At 40.9% G+C, this 17,446-nt stretch overlaps 1 protein-coding gene across 2 annotated transcripts; it reads right to left on the bottom strand.

The window, feature by feature from the left end:
- Nucleotides 1-1,998: 1,998 nt before the first annotated feature.
- Nucleotides 1,999-17,326, bottom strand: LOC116325227 (transcription factor MafG). Of its 2 annotated transcripts, none has more exons than XM_039611503.1 (3): nt 16,356-17,326; nt 6,362-6,434; nt 1,999-6,272 (listed from the first exon to the last, which is right to left on the bottom strand). In XM_039611503.1, the coding sequence occupies exons 2-3, from the start codon at nt 6,395-6,397 to the stop codon at nt 5,820-5,822; spliced, it is 489 nt and encodes a 162-aa protein (XP_039467437.1). In that variant the 5' UTR covers nt 6,398-6,434; nt 16,356-17,326; the 3' UTR covers nt 1,999-5,819. The 2 variants fall into 2 exon arrangements, with proteins under 2 accessions (XP_039467437.1, XP_031601920.1); XM_031746060.2 differs by having other exon boundaries at nt 17,178-17,326.
- Between the last annotated feature and the right edge of the window lie 120 nt (nt 17,327-17,446).

Here is a 17,446-nt window from a genome sequence, read left to right as displayed (position 1 = left end):
TAAAATAGCAGCCTGTGCGTCTTTGATGAGCGGAGAGATCGTGATAAGCTTTGCTCTAAATCCCCAGTAAACTTTGTTTTGCTCACAATGATCTCTGCATAAATAACCATAATAAAGATAAGGATTAAAAGATTTTTGTAGACACTCTAATATTTTATTTTTTCCCCATTAAAATTCGAAATTTATTTTTTTTAAAATAAGGTATAGTAGCAAATTGTATTGGAAAAAAAAAGACCATCTGATTTCATAAATCTGTAGTTTACTCAAATTTAAACTAATTCATTTTCCTTATTATCCTTATGCATCCAAGCTCGCTAAATATTGCACTTTACAGCTGTTATATTTATCATGGTGTCATCTGTTCATTCCACTTTGATGATTTTAGCTGTGGGTTGTACTGTGTCTAATGACTTGTCCAAGCTCATTTAACAGGGGCAGTATATCAATAAAGGGCTCAGCACTGTCAGCAGATTTTCACAACAGTACCTACAGATATATGCCTGGGTGGATGGCTAAAGATTTACTACAGAAGCGATGCATTAGATTGTAGGTGCTCCTAATATACATAGAGGTTGTTTATAATAGAAACTAACCACCTACCCCGCACCACAGTAGTAACGAGGCTACAAGACAAAGTGCTCAAAGTCTATAGCATACTCCAGTTTTCTCAGTTAAATTTGTTTTGTACACATTGCATAATTAGACGACTTCACTTTATATGCCTGGTAAACACTCCGCTGTGGGGGAAATCCTTCTGTTTAGAAGTGCTGTCATCTTATGGGGAAAACCCAGTTAAATATATAAAGGCTTTACGCTGATATGCCAGCAGAGGGAAACCCAAGCCCATTTTTATTTCTGAACAGGTGCATGCTCCTGAAAGACCGTTTTACTCATTATATTCAATACTCTGGCTTCCATCTTTAGCTGCTTTGAATGTTTCAGTCAGGGTAAGAAAGGGTGTTAAGTGTTTGTCTTATAGCTGGGATTGCACCAACTTTGATAAGTCTTAATGCGTATGGAGATTTTTGCAGTTAACTCACATGCACCACCATAACAATCTTCATTTGAATAACACTGATTAGAACAAGGGGGGGGGGGACATATACATGTATTGTGTCATGGTGGTCTTTGTAGAGAAGAGCCCCTTGCTCAGCTTTGGCAGTGCATATGTGTTACATCAATGGCCTCACTGATGGCATTGGCAACATTAATTGTACAGCAGGTTGCGGTCTAAGAACTGGGGCAGGCACCTGCTGCAGAAGTGGGTAAAGATGAAGAATGCTGTCCTAGATTGCCCACCAGCTCACCTTAGCCCATCCTGCCAAATTAATCAACTCTTCAGAGGCCGTATGCTTGTCTGGGGCAGGCATCCAAGGAGGGGAGAGGAGCCTGTTTTAATGCACAGGTCACGCAGACCTGTAGAAGCCTCCTCCATTTAAAAGAACTAAAGAACAATGCAGGCACTGGGGTTTACACATGCCCTGCAGGATGGTACGGCAAGATGTAGTTTGTCTTCAGCCATCTGTCTCTTTGTCTTTGCATGTTCTCTCATGAGATGCATTTTGACTGTGCTGGGGTTGAAGCGCTGCTGAGGAGGCTGATGTTTGATGAGGTGCACTGAGACGAGGGGTGGGGGTGGGGGGGATTTAGAAGGTCCATAGGGAGCTGAGATGACTAACTCACTACTCCTCCTAATCTAGGACAAGCACACCTAGACATCCTTCATGACTCTAATGTTTTACTCGTGTCGGGCCAAAAATATGTCCACTGAGGTTAGCCAAAGTGGGTCGCCCAACGGCTTTTTTTGGATCACAGAAAAAGAAATTGTGCCATCTAAATGATCGCTGTCTTCTAAAACCCACCCTGGATGGCAAAAAGCCTTCCCCGCCAGTTTATTTTTAAAAGTATCAAACTGGGTCAATGACGCCACAGAATATGACAAAACCTAATTTCGACACTTTTTAAACGCCTTAAATGACAGAGTAGTAGTGCTGAAAACCCTTTTCCAAAACATTTTATTGGTCTTATAGAAAATAAAGTAAGCTGTATCAACAAACATACAATATATACATCAATAACTTAGACACCTCAGAGAATCACATTTAAATCCACAGTTGTTACTGTATATATGAATACATAGTACTTATCTACAGATTGCAAAAAGTACAATAATTTAATTTATAAATAGTTACAATTAACTATTGTCTGTTTTCATACAAAGTACTGCAATATTTTATTACAACCCATACAGAAAAATAACAAAACAGATTATTAACTTTGTATTACTCGCTTTAGTCAGATTTGTATACCTTTGAAACACAGACCCACTCCATAGAGAAGAGGAAAAAAAAACCTGCACAGTCAACCATTTACAAAGCATAACTTCATGAAAAAAGCCAATGTCTTGAGAGCTATTAAAAATCAACTGCCACACAAGTGCTGCTATTTATCCTCTAACATGTTGCTCAAACAATACAAAAAAAAACAAACAAACAAAAAACAAAACAAGAAAAAGTCAAAACTAATTAAAAAGTAAATCTGCAGAACAAATTACAGTGTTAAGATCAATTTCAAATTCACACACACGACACATAATGAGAACAGAAATGTTGTGGATGATGCTACAGCAAAACAATGAGCATTAACGACTGGTGTAGCAGCAGAGGAACTTCAACCGTACAAACACACACGCACGCACACGCCCACACACACACACACACACACACAGAGGAAAAAAAAATATTGCAAGTGGCCCTTGTGGCAGAATCCATCGTAGCATCCACATTATTTAGTGCATAAATATCTAAATAATAGCAGTTCATTTCAGTTAAGATCCAAGTTTAATTAATGGATTTGTAATTCAGGTGATTGAAGACCAGAGTAACTGAGTAAGGCTTGAGTGCAGCTGTCACGATTCCTTTAAAAACATTGACAGCTTTGTTAGCGGCTTTAACCAAGGGCCAGTTGCTCTCCCACAGAGGGATGCAAAAAAACATAAATAAACAAAAATATACAAAACATCAAGAATGATTAAAGAACAGACCTAAACTCTGACAATATTGATTACTCTTACATCTACTCTTTCACACCTTTCCACTGAGTTGCATATTAAGGGTCACTTTTTCACAATGGTCATTAATACCTACTGTAGCTACATACTATACAGCTGTATGTGAGAGAAAGAGAATCATCCCCAGAGGAGATCGAGAGATTGGTCAACAGTGCCACTCGAACACCTTAAAGACACTTGACACGAAAAAAGATTCACTCCACAAGACTGCCACAGCAATAAGGACGCCAACATTGATACTGGGCTATGTCGAGAGTCAGGTAATATATATTTTATCCCACAGTTAACCAGTCAATGCAGATAGCTAAGCATGTTGACAAAGTGAGGCTAGGATACGGACAGTATTACCAGCACTCAGACCTCTGGCATGGAGTTTCACTGAGGCGTATCGTCTGAGAGCGGCTGCAGATTAACACCTCAGCCGACACTTTAAGACGTTCTGACCAGCAGGAGAGGGAGATCTGGATGAAGTGCATTCTGTTAATGTCATTAAACACCTACTTTCACCTTGAGGTGTAGACCTGCTTCAGTGTTAAATTCCTTTTAGAGGACCAGCAGAGTGATGCAACACTTGGCACAGAAGGAGCTCTCGCTGGCAGCTGTTGATTGTAATTCTACATAGTCGCACTGTGCCGCTTTCTGAGTGTGGATTGAAGCCCTTTATGACACGCTTATTAGAAAAAAAGGAGAAAAAAAGAAAGAAAAAGAACAGAGCTGCCATCCCCGCCTTCTTGCCTCTCATCTAGAATTGTTTCTTCATTTTAAGTGACCTGTTTTGTCCTGAGCAAAACAAGCAGGAGCTTAGTGCATACAAACCTTCAGCCAAACCCTTCTGCTTTTAATCAGACAATCTGAAGACCAGTGGGTAGATTTAGAAGAGTGATGCTATACCTCTTTGAGGTTAACCTTGCAGCAAAATCTTATTTTTACTAGCGCGACAAGGTGCAAGGTTTGTCAACAACATTTGCAGGATAACCGCACGCCCACAGGTAAATTCTAAAAGATAGCTTTTAAGGGCACTCTATCCCTGCAATGTAATTTACACCAATGATGTTGCTGGAATAATAATAATAATAAAATCCTTTACTTCCCGGTTACAGAGGATGTTTTTAGAGGGCATCCAGCACTAGATGCAACCATTATTCAGTTATCACTTTATGCTTCAAAAAGTCTTTTGACTTCATGTTCACTAATGCCATTTCATCAAATTCTGTCATTCGTGGCTCAATGTGGTAAACTCGTAATGACAATATGATTTGTAACTAACACCAAGGAAGCGGAGGATATCACAGATGCCAATACGCACAAAGACAATTGACCTTGTTTACACCATCTAGTTTAGCTCTACAGATTTGTTTTAAATAGCACAGCATTGACATCTATACAGTGAACGACACTGCCAACTTGTCACTTACACATCACATCACGCGCTACCCCACAGTACGCGCCTAGTCACTAGAAAAAGCTATCAGACTTTAATAGTAAGCCACTTTCGGTACAATTGCAAAAAAGATGTCACAGGATTATTTTTTTTTTTTTTACGTTTTCTTTTTCTGTATTTCTATAAACAATGGAAGGTAATCTACCTAGTAATAAAAACCAAGAAGTCAACTTTAGACAAAGTTTTCTACACCTTAACAATTCAAACAGTAAAGCTCGTGTAAAGATTTTCTTTTGGAAATATCTGACGGCCCTGTCAACAATTACAAAAAAACGCAATATATATCTTTTAAACAAAATCAACATATTACCTCTATGAGCAAAAATTATGTTTCAAAATGTTTGTGGATTTCACTGTCCCCACAAAACATGAGGATATTACTGTAATAACATTCAGGTTTTCAGATATTGTAGAAGAATCTTGTCATATTGGAATGGCACTCAGCTCTGGAACAACATCATTAAGTGCTGCTGATCTTTTTTAACGTTTCCACCTAAATATGCAAGACCTCTTTGTATTTTCAGTGCATACATATATATTATTATTGCATCTACCAGTCATTTTGATAATGACAAGTTCACGGAAGCCTGTCGCAGATCCACAAACAGAAATGAATGCTATATTTGGGAGCATCATTTCATGCTTATATTCTCAACAGACGACCAACAGAATCACAAATTGGACTAATTTATGAGTTTTGGGTTTGTCAGGTTGTTTCAAAGACATCTGTAGCATTAAGACCAAGAGTCTGTGACCAGTTGTCAGTTATCCTAATTTAAGTCAGTGCATAATAACAAGCAAAGGGCTTCTTAGCGAGATATGTGCTGGCTTTTCCTCCTCCTACTCTGTACTGTGGATCTTCTGAGGAATAATGGATCCAATTTATTTTCTGGTTTTGACCACCTGTGAAACTGTACCAATGCTAGTTCTTAGGACGGAAGAGACTTAAGAGCCCGATTTTAGGAAAACCGACATAAAAATCTAAATCAAAACAAGCAAACTTGATGCAGTCTTCTTCAATTTTCCACTTTCTAAATGTTTCAATAATGCAATATTTCTCCTTTGTTTATGGGACAACTGTATCGTCCTAAATTCTAGAGTTTCATTTTTATCACCCTGTTAAAAAAAAAAAGAAAAAAAAAAAAAAAGCACAGACTGGTGTGTCATTCTGTAAGAGTGAATTTGGAAAGCATATTTTTAGTGTTAGCGCCACGGTTAAAAATGAGAACTCACACAGGCAGTCCTGTGCCATGTTACAATGCACTGACTAGTTTAGCCTTAAACATCTTTCTTCTGCCCTTTCTGCTACTACGACCTAGCCTCCGTTTTGGATTTGACGATGGTGATGACGCTGGTGGCAGCTACTTTACCGGGGATGAGAGGACCTATGACAGAAGCCATAGGTCCCCTTGCTGAGGTGACAGGGTTGCGGGCCACAGTCCTGGCAAAGCTCTGGAGGGCCTCGTACTTTGAACGCAGAGCATCCAGCTCCACCTTCATGCTGGCATTCTCTGTAGCCAGCTTGTCCACTTCCTGCTGCAGCTGAGCCTTTTGTTTTTCGAGCTCCTCCTTCTGGGTGACACGCTTCACTCGGCAGCTTGCGGCATAGCCCCGGTTCTTCAGGGTACGTCGCCGCTGTTTCAGCTGCAGGATTTCTTCCTTTGACATCCCCCGTAAATGCTGGTTCAGCTCCCGCACCGACATGGTCACCAGCTCGTCATCTGTTAGGCTGGTGCCATTTTCCCCCGGCTCCCGCTTCACCTGTGCATGGAAATTTGTTAGTGCTGATCCTTTTATTAAAAAATAAAATATTATACATACACATAGACATTTGGCCACACAGGCTTTACCTTTAAGGCCTTGTTTCCCTTGTTTGTGGTAGTCATGCCACGAGAGCAGCGTCCACCTGTACTACCGGTTGATCTGTGAAAAGAAAAGACAATATATGAAACAAGAGTACTAAAAAAGAAACGTAATTTTTTTTCTGCAAAATACACATTGAAGTATTTTCTGATAACAACAACAGCAAAAACAAAAAAAGAAACCGCATAACTAAGTGCATAAAATACAAAGTGGGTCAAGGACTTCAGACTTCCTTCTAAGTAATTGGAAAAACTGGTACCTGGGCTGTTCGTGCACCTATGACAAGAACAAATAACTTTGCGGTATGCATTTCCAGATGATATTTAATTGGTTGGCAGCAATTCAAAATTATTTCTTGGAAAGCAAAACCCAAAACAAAACAAGTGCAAGTAAACTTGAAGTACCATCACCACGTTTCAAAACAAAACAGATCTGGGCCTTTCTACAGCGCATCCATCCTCAACCACAACATATTCACAAAAGTACATGGGGCAGATTTTAAGCTATCCAGTCTAGACAGTCACACCTGTCTAGATTTGGCCTGTGTCCAACAATAATCCTATAAATCAATGAAAAAGGAACCCACTGTAACTACTGCAGAGCCCTCCAGAACAACAGGGCTGCACTGCAGTTTATTCTGTCATGTCTGCACTGAGGGAACCACCAAGAGAAGCTGTGTCGGTGAGAAGTCCAGCCTACTGGTATTAAGACAAACAGAAGGTCAGGTGAATTCCATCGTGTGAGCTCTGTCACAGGATAAGTATGTCCTCACATACACACACACACACACACAGCTGTAGCCCTGAGTGCTTTACACCACACACAGTAAATGCTGTGTCAGCAACACAGACACCCACCACAGTCAGCCCAGCCCAGCCCAGCCAGCACATTGCCTCGGTAAGCTGATTTACACAGCCCAGCACTGTGTGTTTATACTGAGCACATAAACAAATGCTAGCTCTTAGAACTTTTTTTTTAACACATCAAAACAGGAAAGAAAGCATCTGAACAAAAGAATGTAAAAAAGAATTACTGTCAGCGTGTGCAGAAGTTTGCAGCATGCGTGCACATTAAGCTAGTCATCAGGGAAATTCATGTCGTCTGCACAGAAGCTCAGTGAGGGAAGAAAAGAAAAACAGATGAGTCGTAGCTCCAAAGTGCACTAAGATGGCCAGGATATTTCCATGGCAACAAAAGGGTGCTACAGGTGGACCGGTCACCTGAGCCAAACAGGGAGAGACAGCCGCTTGTTAAAAATGACCTGAATACGACACTATCACACAGGCTGGAGACATAACATGAGGTCAGACTGTGACTTGAATTCTTGATGCTTTCACTTCAAAAAAAAAAAAAAGAGTCCTCTGGCTTCTTATAAAAACAGAAATGTTTCTCTGCGCTGCAGATGCCCATATAAAAAGCTTTTCACGCTCTGCACAGGACTTTTCAAATGTGATACTTTCATCCCTGATGGGCTGGCTATGAATAGCTGTCTGATAGTAACACGTACCTTTCACTGGCCTTTGTGGTGACTCATTTCCAGTAAGCATTTGGACCACAGATGCAAAACATAATGGGATAATGGTCTGCCTGATGATGCACAGATAATGGACAAATAGACAGGAAAGTACTACACTAATAGCTACTGGGATGAGACTAGGAAAAAAAAAAAAGGTTGCATCTTCCAAATTTCATATTAAGCCTATCATTTTCCCCTCAGTAGCCTAGACCCAACATTGTTCAAAAACCAGTTGGAATCTTGAAAATGCAGAGAGATGGCACACTGTCCAAGTTGAGGGGGCGTATTCTGTCACACATCTGTGTAGGGTAACATAGTAGGCATGGTTTGGCACATTGAAAGCTCACCATATGACACTGTGGAAAGACTTCACCCAGGCTGCAAGCCTCCAGCACAGGCTGCTGCCAACAGACGGCTACCAATGACAGGGCATGGCAGAACAACACAGACAAGGTCCAATGCACAGCTGCTCCCTTCCACTACCAGGCTTGTCATACCTCACAGAGACAAAGAGGCATGCTCACACAAACACAGAAACACAGGCAAAGAAAGGAAAACACACCTATAATTTCCCATAAAGAATGACAGGGAAATTTCAGACTTGGTGCACTGATCTGTTGGAGAATGCCCTTGCATTTGACAAAATTATATGGAGAGATAGTCACAATTTAAAAACAAAAGATACTGATGTCTTCCTTGCACTAATATATTAGCTCCTATTAATGATTTCATGTCTTTTGTGTTTCTAGCCGAAGGAGCGGGAGGCGAAAGCTGCAGCTCGGAGTGCGGGGGCATTGGAGGTAGGGAGCAAGTGCAGGGACATAGACGTCTTTTGTAGATGCTTGCTGAATTTTTATGAATCGCCTGGAAGAACGCTGACAAATCAGAGCTGATTGCTTGTGGAGGAGAGACATCACACCCACAGGAAATAGAAAACGCTGAGTGTGGTCACAGAGAGAAAGAGAATGTGTGAGAGAGAAAAAGAAAGAGACAGAGAGAAAGACAGAGCGAGAGAGAGACACAAAGAGAGAGAGAAGGAAAAAGAGAGACAGAAAAACAGAGAGAAGCCTTATGTAAAATGCACGGTCGACACATTTAGAGGAGCTTGAGAAGAACAGGTTGAGAGAAAAAAAAAATCCTGATCTCAGCAAGGACCAAAACCAAGGTGCCAATTACGAAGTTGTGAAGTTGAACTAACACAACGAGAGCAACCCATCCAACCTTCAAATGCGGTCTTTGTTCATCTGAAGCTATGCAGTGCAGCTTGCAGAGGTAGGGTCGGCTTAGGTTGACTCTAAAGAGGGGAAAGGGGGTTTACAAGAAAAACAAAAACAAACAAAAAAAACCCAACAACTCTAGTGCGATAAATGCTGATGTGACATGATAGGTCCAGCCCTCAGCCTGTGGCATCCTTTAATGATCTCGTCCCCTCTGCAGGATCTCTCCAGGGGAGATGCCAAGGATGGACACCATTAGCCAGGGGACTCTTTGTTGAGGGGGAGTCGAGGCTACAGCTTCGACACACTGCATCCCCCTGATGAATATTTATTACTGTCGTTCGCCGCCTAAGGTGGGGGTGGGAGACGGGGCGGGGGTGGGAGGCTGAATAAAGATGCTCAGGAGGTGATTCTTCAAGGATACATCCAAGGCTCTTCCATCAACGGCTGTCTCAAAATGGCGGTGGGCTGTTGGGGATGGGGAGGGGGCGGGGGTGTATTTCTGGTACCGGAGGTGGCACACATGGTGGTTCAGGGCTGCAGGGAGGGCCAGCTCCACTTGACAGCAGTGTAACAAGATTATCAGGGCCATAAGAGCAAACAAAAAACCCCAGCAACCTGCCTCGGAATCCAGATTACGACAGCGCCTGCTCTCTGAATACTAAACACGGCTGGGGAAGGACTAACAGGGTACAGGGTTTGCTGAGACAGGACAGTGGATGACACATCACGCAACTAATCACATGCACATGCATCCGCACAGTGACAGATCACCAAAACCACACAAGCACATACAAATTTAACTTGTCATGATCAATTCTTGAAAAGAAGCGTCCGAGCACTGGGCACTGGCAGCTTGCTAATGAAGTGAATAAAAGTAGACGGTGGAGGTGCATGCTGATGAAAGACTGTGTTCAGGGGGGGGGAAAAAAAAAACAAAAAAAAAAACACAAGCAGCATCCAACAATGGCAACAGAGCTCTGTGAAACTAACAGCTGAATTTCATCTCACACCAAACAATACATTTCAACAATTTTCACTCCAAGAGACCACGATGTGGCTCATTTTGATCATATGCCCAATTTAATTTCTTTTCCTTTCTGAAACCAGTGTGGACTTGTAAAGAAAATTTGCACAGTTTGTACAAGACTGAATAACTAGAGCTGTGGCCCAGATGTAAATTAGGCCCGACAGAATGGTGATAGAATGTTTAGCACCATTTTCAATTCATTGTCTTTGCAAATTCTGCAAATCTTCGATGATTAGCTAAACAACAAAAGGAGAGTGTTGGCTGTAAAGTCAGTACGATCACCTATTCAGTTTCCCTGATCAATAATGTATAAGACCTATAGCCTCTCAGTCCATTGTCACAGACCTTCCAGGAAACAGAATGATGGCAATGACAAAGAAATGAAAAGCACATGGTAAGTGCCTGAAAAATAAAAGAAATGTCAGTCCTTTCTTATGATTGGGCTTTATTATTTTCCACTTACTCTTTCCAGGTTGACATATTTAATGCAGTGAGCCAACATTTTCACGCTGTACAGCCAATCTCAAGACTTTATGCCTAATCAGAGCCTCTGCTCTTACTCCCTCACTTCTAAGAGAGTTGAAAAGATCGCCTAGATATTCAGATCTAATCATTCCTCCCGTCAGCTGAGCTAAGTCAATTATCAAGCAAGCTGCATGTGTCGGGCGCCATTTAACTGCAAATTAAAAATCAGACTCCTCTGATAGCTCTGGAAGAGATACTGGAAGAGTGGTATGAACTTGTGTGTGCAGAAAACATTGTGCGAGTGCGTCTGAGAAAGGTACGACGGGAAGAGGGGAGGGAAGCTATTAACTACTAAGTATTCAGAGCGTGAAATAAGAGTGACAAAAAGAGGGAGAGGGGAAATCATTCAGCAGCTTTCAGAGGGAAATGTGATATGCTTGTAGTAGAGGGGAAATACTAAGCCAGTGCTTTTGACCAGCAGAGGTTCTGGGCAATGCTGAAATAGCAACTAACCAAAATTGCCAGCTTCCCGTAATAACTGACCCCTAGAGCGTAGGGTTAAACTGCTCCTGCAATAGTCTGTTAACAGTGTCTGAAATTTACTTTAACTCACTGGCCAAGCGTGCTTTTAATCTGCTAAAATAATAAATCGACCTTCGTTCATATATTCTATACATGTTTCTAAATATTTTGTTGACATGCAGCGTCAAGTGACAAACATGTAGAAAAAGACAGTTATTCTAATATATTTATCAGGGGCTAATCAAGTCAAGCATGAATAGTAAAAAAATTCTTAACTTTTCACATCAATCTCCTCAACAATGTCATCGCTTTCTAATGCTTTGTCTTTGGCATGAATCTAAGAATTTAGGCCTCCTGTTCAAAAAAGACTGCAAAGCCCAGCTTTAGTCTGGGTTATGATTAGACGATTGGTTAGATAGTTAGGGTTATACAAAAATGTCAGGGTCAGGTCTTTGTGGAATACTGGTGGGGGAAAAAAAGCTCTGTGTGTGTGTAAGTGTCAAACTTTGACAGAGAAGGAGGAAGACAGAAGCATATGAGTGATCCCAAAACACAGTAGAGACCCTAAGCATTGCTTTAATTTTGGTTTGGAGAAAAAAAACAAACGAAAAAAAAAAAGAATGAAAAATGCCACCGTGGGGGACTGTCTACTAAGATTTACTCACCAAAATAGAAAATCCACCTACATTTGGTGCATGGGGGGGGATGTTAACTCGTGACCATGTCTGTACATCATCCTCACACCGCTCTGGTTGGCAAATACTGTCATATTAGATAAACAGAAGCATCCTGAATTTGACCTTTATTTAAAAATGAAGCACTGATAACCAAAAAACATCAAACCACACAAAAAATAAATCCACAATGATATAAATGACTAAATCATTAAGTCACTAAATCATTGGATAAGGATTAAGTGACTCTGCTTTGGAGGTTTAGTTTTCACACATACTGTTATTAAAGACGTGAGAAAAAAAAGACGTAAGAAAGAATTGGTACCTGCTGTATATCTAAAGAAGGGAAAATCTGTTATGTTCCCTCCAATTAGATTCTTAGCAGGACCAAATTTTATGTAAGAAAAAAGAAAAAAAATCATGTTAATACAGCACAATGGCTTCAAGGTAATACTGCATTTCCATAGTCAAATATGTGGAATTTCCTTCTCCTATGTTTGTAAAATTCGTGCCAACAAAGTAAAGACATTTGCCAATAAATTTTTTCCTGTCTGATATTAAAGTCAAAGGCACTTATCGTTTCTCATTTCTGATAACCAGGCAGACTCTAGGCAAAGAAAGCAGAGTTTGATGAATACAAATACACTGATTTTATGTAACCTAGTTCCCTTGGGAAAAAAAAAGAGAAAAAAGTCACATGTAGAAGCTAGTAGGCTATACTATGCAGAATAGCATGTGGCACATTTATGTCAGATTTTTGCATCCAGTTCATGTCTCTTAAAGTGAAAACATGAATCACTGCCCTTAAGGGATTGTATATTTTCTTAAGTCACTGATAATGGGAGGTTTATTTAAAGGGACTTGTTTGTACTAACCAATGTTTTGATACATAAAAAAATCTATTTCCATGTTCAGCAGCTGCTATCTACTGAAGCCGCTCTGTTGGTATAACCAGTAGGACAGAAGAGGAGACTTCACTGGCCTTTCACAGTATCTGCCTGGAGGACTTGATTAAACAGGAAGAGAATAGCTCTTGATACTTCAGCCTTGCACTGGCAGAGGAAGTAAGGGTTGCAGGCAACCCACACACTGGCAAAATATCTAGGAGGTTCACTACACTGGTTGAATTTATATTAAATGCATATTGCATTGACCTAACACAACCACAACAGTTTTGTTCTGCTCACAGAATTGATAGAGCGGGTCAATACGTTTCAATGCATTTCAAGTAAAAGAATATCAAATATGTGAGCTATTTTACTTACTACTGATGCACTGATATGATTTAAAACAGTCTTCTCCTATAAAAAAAAACAAAACAAAAAAAGCAAACATCAAAGTAAACAGATCTCAGCAGCGTCATCAAAAAAAGAAGGAAAGAAAACAAACACGGATCAGTGCATTTTCTCCTGTGGAGAGCTTTGATTCAAATGCAGTGAGAGAGCAGAGTTATTACCTGGAAATATCAAAGATGCTAATTTCTATTAATAAGACTGCCTCCGCTCTTTTCAAATTTTGGTAAGTGATTGATGAGCCCTGTCTACAGGATATTTGATGGAGTCTCACAGCTAATGATTCTCCCACAAAAAAACAAAAACAAAACATAATTTCACCATTAAAAAAATTAACATATTTCGAGACATGAAAACTTAAAAGTGTAAACACGCATACAACTAGTAGTGTTCCTTACTGTAATCCTCCTTAGACATTCCTCACATAAACTAAAGCTTGTAATACTTAAAGAAATTATCTATTTTAATAATAGAGAAAGGGGAGGAAGAAGATTTCTAAATTATCTTATGGCTGAAAAGATTATTATATACCGCAAAGGTCGCTAAATTGATCCTCTAAGCACCCAGCGTGTTTGTCCACAAATGGTGAAACATGATTTCTCTGCGTAGGACGGGAGCTTGAGCTAAATAAAAATTAATAAATATCTGAAAAGACATGAAGTAAATAAATGACTGCTGTATTTAGCAAAAGAGGCCGCCCAAGGACAGCCTGCATTGATTTTATTTTTGTCACTTTTCATTTGTAACTGTATTCACAATCACAGAGTGACTGGAGAAATAAAGACCTCCAATTTGTAAGTAAGATTAGTAACATTTTGTCAGCTTAACACAGGTAAAGACTGTCAGACTGTTAATTTTAAATTCTGCTGTATGTAGAGCATGTTTTTTGATTATTTTATGAGGTACACGTTTTTAGGAACCTATTAGTAATTTGCAAAGAATGTTAAGTTCCTCAAATACAGATGTAGGGCGCACTAATGAAAGTTTAATTATGTGCCTACACAGCATTTACCTTCAAACAAAGGTCCACAAGCTTTAAACTTAAAATATACATATATATATTTATCCAACTGGAACATCCTAAAACTCTTGAAAATCCAGTAAAAGTGATGCAGAGTGACTCACCAGTTTAATTTGACTTAGCTTCTTACACGGGTACGGCTAAAATTCGCTTGTTCTTAATGTCAGTTTAAAACTGATGTGTCCCACACACAAATTAGCCAAGATAAAAGTAGGTTACATGAAAAACAGCGGCCAGCGCACAGCTCTGTGTGCATGCTCACCATGTTCTGTCTAATATTGACTATTCTAAATTATGAACAAACAGAGAGCAGTAATGAACATGCCAAGTGTAAGTCAAGTTCCAAACAGAAATTCATCAAACACACTCTGACTGGATGAAAGTACTACTTTGAGAAGTGGAGCGGGCATATCGCAATGCTAAGCAATCATAATCCGCACTACACTTGCAAGAGGTTTCATCACCAACATTCCCTCCCTATTGCAAAAAGGGGGGGAGAATATATTGATCTTTTTCTCCCTTCCTTCCGGGCATTCCCATTGCCCTGTGCAGCTTAAGCAGCACTTTTGTGGACAAATCCCACATTTGTGTTCCTTTCTGGAGGCTATAAATTGTCCTGAATAGGCGTAACTACTCCCAAGGCACAGCTGTGTTGGCTATACAGAGGTGTTGGTGGCCAGACTGTACTCTATGCAGTGTAAAGTCTTGCCTCATGTTTCGTCAACCTCACATATCCTTTTCCACCCTCCACTGCCTGCCCATTCTGAGCAACACCACTGGGTATAAGTTGTGCACTCAGTTCACCTCTATGGTATCCAGCCTTGCTTTATCTTTGCTACCTCAGTGAAAGAAAAGATAAATCTAAGCACTGATCTACACCACTCCCTGCCTCCATCCACACGCCACTGCCAGCCCCACTGGGGTCTTATATGGACCATCATCTGTTCTTGTTACCTGCAGAGAAAGGCAGAGATGAGCATTACGCTTTATTGCAAAGCCGGGCTTCTGATGTGGGGCTGGCCTGTCTGCTAAACACACTTCAATGCCCTGCTCGCATGAACAGAGATGATGAAATAAGTTGGGTATCTGAGCAAGAATGGGCAACTTCTATCTATTTAGCCCTGCCTATATGGGCTCAACAGTTTCCAAGGTGACTTTTCAAATTGCACACACTCTCCATGGATAATTCATTACCTGCGCCCTCCATAAGTGTGCACTCTAATAGGCAGCAAATTTCATCATGTCACACATAAGGAAACAAAGGCATCTGCCAACCCAAAATTAGAGAAATGACGTGTTACGCTGCATTAAATGATAACAGAAAAAAGCTGGTTCTCTATAGCATTTAATCACTGCTCAGCAACAAAGACGAAAGGGCATTTACAGAATGCCACATTTACCATTTTATAGAGATGTTTCAAATACTACCCTGATTTGGGTGGTGTTTTTTTTAACTTCCTATACATCATATAATTACACCTGACCTAGTTTAAGCATCCACTCATTGCGGGGCTATATAATAGCAACACACGCATAATATCTGCTTATCGTGCATTTTTTTTTAAATGGATCTGACATCGCAGTTGACACCTAAGCACTTAGTCTAAATATACTCGCAGCCTGTTTGTTGATGTACATCATGACAGTGCTGCCATAAAAATGCACATTCTCAGCTGAATGTAGATGAGGCTATTGATAAATGCATGATGGTCATCACTTGATGCTCATGGCTTGACTGACTTGCTGGAAAGATCAGCACCATTTCGATCCATCTCCCTAATAACGGTGGCTTGGTGATAAACATCGACCCTTATCAAGCGAGCAGACCTTTGTCCGGTGGTGCCATATTTCGGGGTGGATTCTGAGAACGTCTAAATACATCATTGTGATGATTCAGCATGATATAAAATACCGCTACTTGTTTGCAGGCTCTGACAATAAAACAATGCTGTGTTGTTAACTGCTTGGCTGTGGCATTAAAGCCAAGGGCGGCTGGTTTGATTTGGCTCTGCCATTGTTACAATTTAACTAGTGGTTAAATGAATTGTCACTTCAGGTGAAGCAATTCAATTCGAAACGATTGGTCTGAGAGCATTTCCTGGAAGATTAAAAATCAATGCATTCATTTAAAAGAAAAGAAAAAAAAACAAAGATCCGCGCAGAATAAAAACAACACATTTCTCAGATCTGACAATCACAACCGCGTCTATGACAGAAATGTCAGGAGAGAATAACACAACCAACCTGGTCTCGCTAAACCGCTGGCTCGGCTCGCGCTTGCTCCTTTTTTTCCTCCACAACGAGGTGATGAAGCAGCAGGTTTGAGCAGCAAGAAGCGCATGAGTTGACAAACCACCAAAAGAAAGCGTAGCGGCACAGCGAACACCAACGCGTCCCTCGCAAACTATTTATTTAAACGCAAAAGAAAGGAAAAAGAAGCGACCTAACACAGGGTCGCACGGTTTTTGACATTCCACGACTCTTCTCGTCTCCAGCCTCTCAGCGCCTGCTCGTGAAGAAAAAAAAAAAAAAAAAAAGTGGCAAACAACTCCCCGCCTACAAAACAAGCAAGCGAGGAAATCCCCGTGTGCTCAGTCTTTCTACTATTTGTAGCAATACAGCAGCGAGAGCGAATCCACAGCTCAGGGAGGGGGAGTTACCCCTCAAGCGCGAAATGGCTGGCTGGCAGCCCCCCCTCCGCTCTCTGCTACATGAAAATCAGATTGACACGTTTAATTCACAGCTCGCGCGCGCGTGTGTAAAAGATTAGCTGCCATCTCACCGTAGTAGGAGCACTAATGTTCTCGGTTACAACCGAGCATTTCATATGGAAACTTTCAAAATAAACCCCCGAGCTGTGACAAAACGTGTTCTGACCACTTGGATAATCAGGGCACTTTAGTCTGAAATGTTTCTGGTGTGAAAAAGGCTAACTTTACCAGGAGGCTAGCTATGCTAACCCACTAAGCTAGCCTCGGCCAGCTTGACAGCGGCGAGGCGAAGGCATGCACACTCAGCATAACAACAGCAGCAGCAGCAGCAGCTCTGTTTGCTTTACGGGCCCACCTGACTTCAAAACGACGCCCCTCCGAAGTTGTAGCTGTTAAAGTGCTCTTCTGAAACCTAACATCCGAGGCACAGCTGAATTTCGGCTCTACTGACAGAAGCGACGGCGCTTCCAAACGCCTGCTCGTGCTCTCCTTGTTGATTCCTTTCTCTTGTACCGAAGCCAGACGTCATCGTGTTTGGTCACGTGCCTCCATTCATGAAAGATTTTCTTTGCTCGCAAGGGGGAAAAAAAGATAACTAAGAATACAGCGTCCTTTGTTACATTG

This window comes from Oreochromis aureus, linkage group 4 (genome assembly GCF_013358895.1).
Source record: "Oreochromis aureus strain Israel breed Guangdong linkage group 4, ZZ_aureus, whole genome shotgun sequence".
In the NCBI taxonomy this organism is placed as follows: Eukaryota; Metazoa; Chordata; class Actinopteri; order Cichliformes; family Cichlidae; genus Oreochromis; species Oreochromis aureus.
Note: the sequence above shows the minus strand (reverse complement) of the source record. Positions and strands in the feature narration are given on the sequence as shown.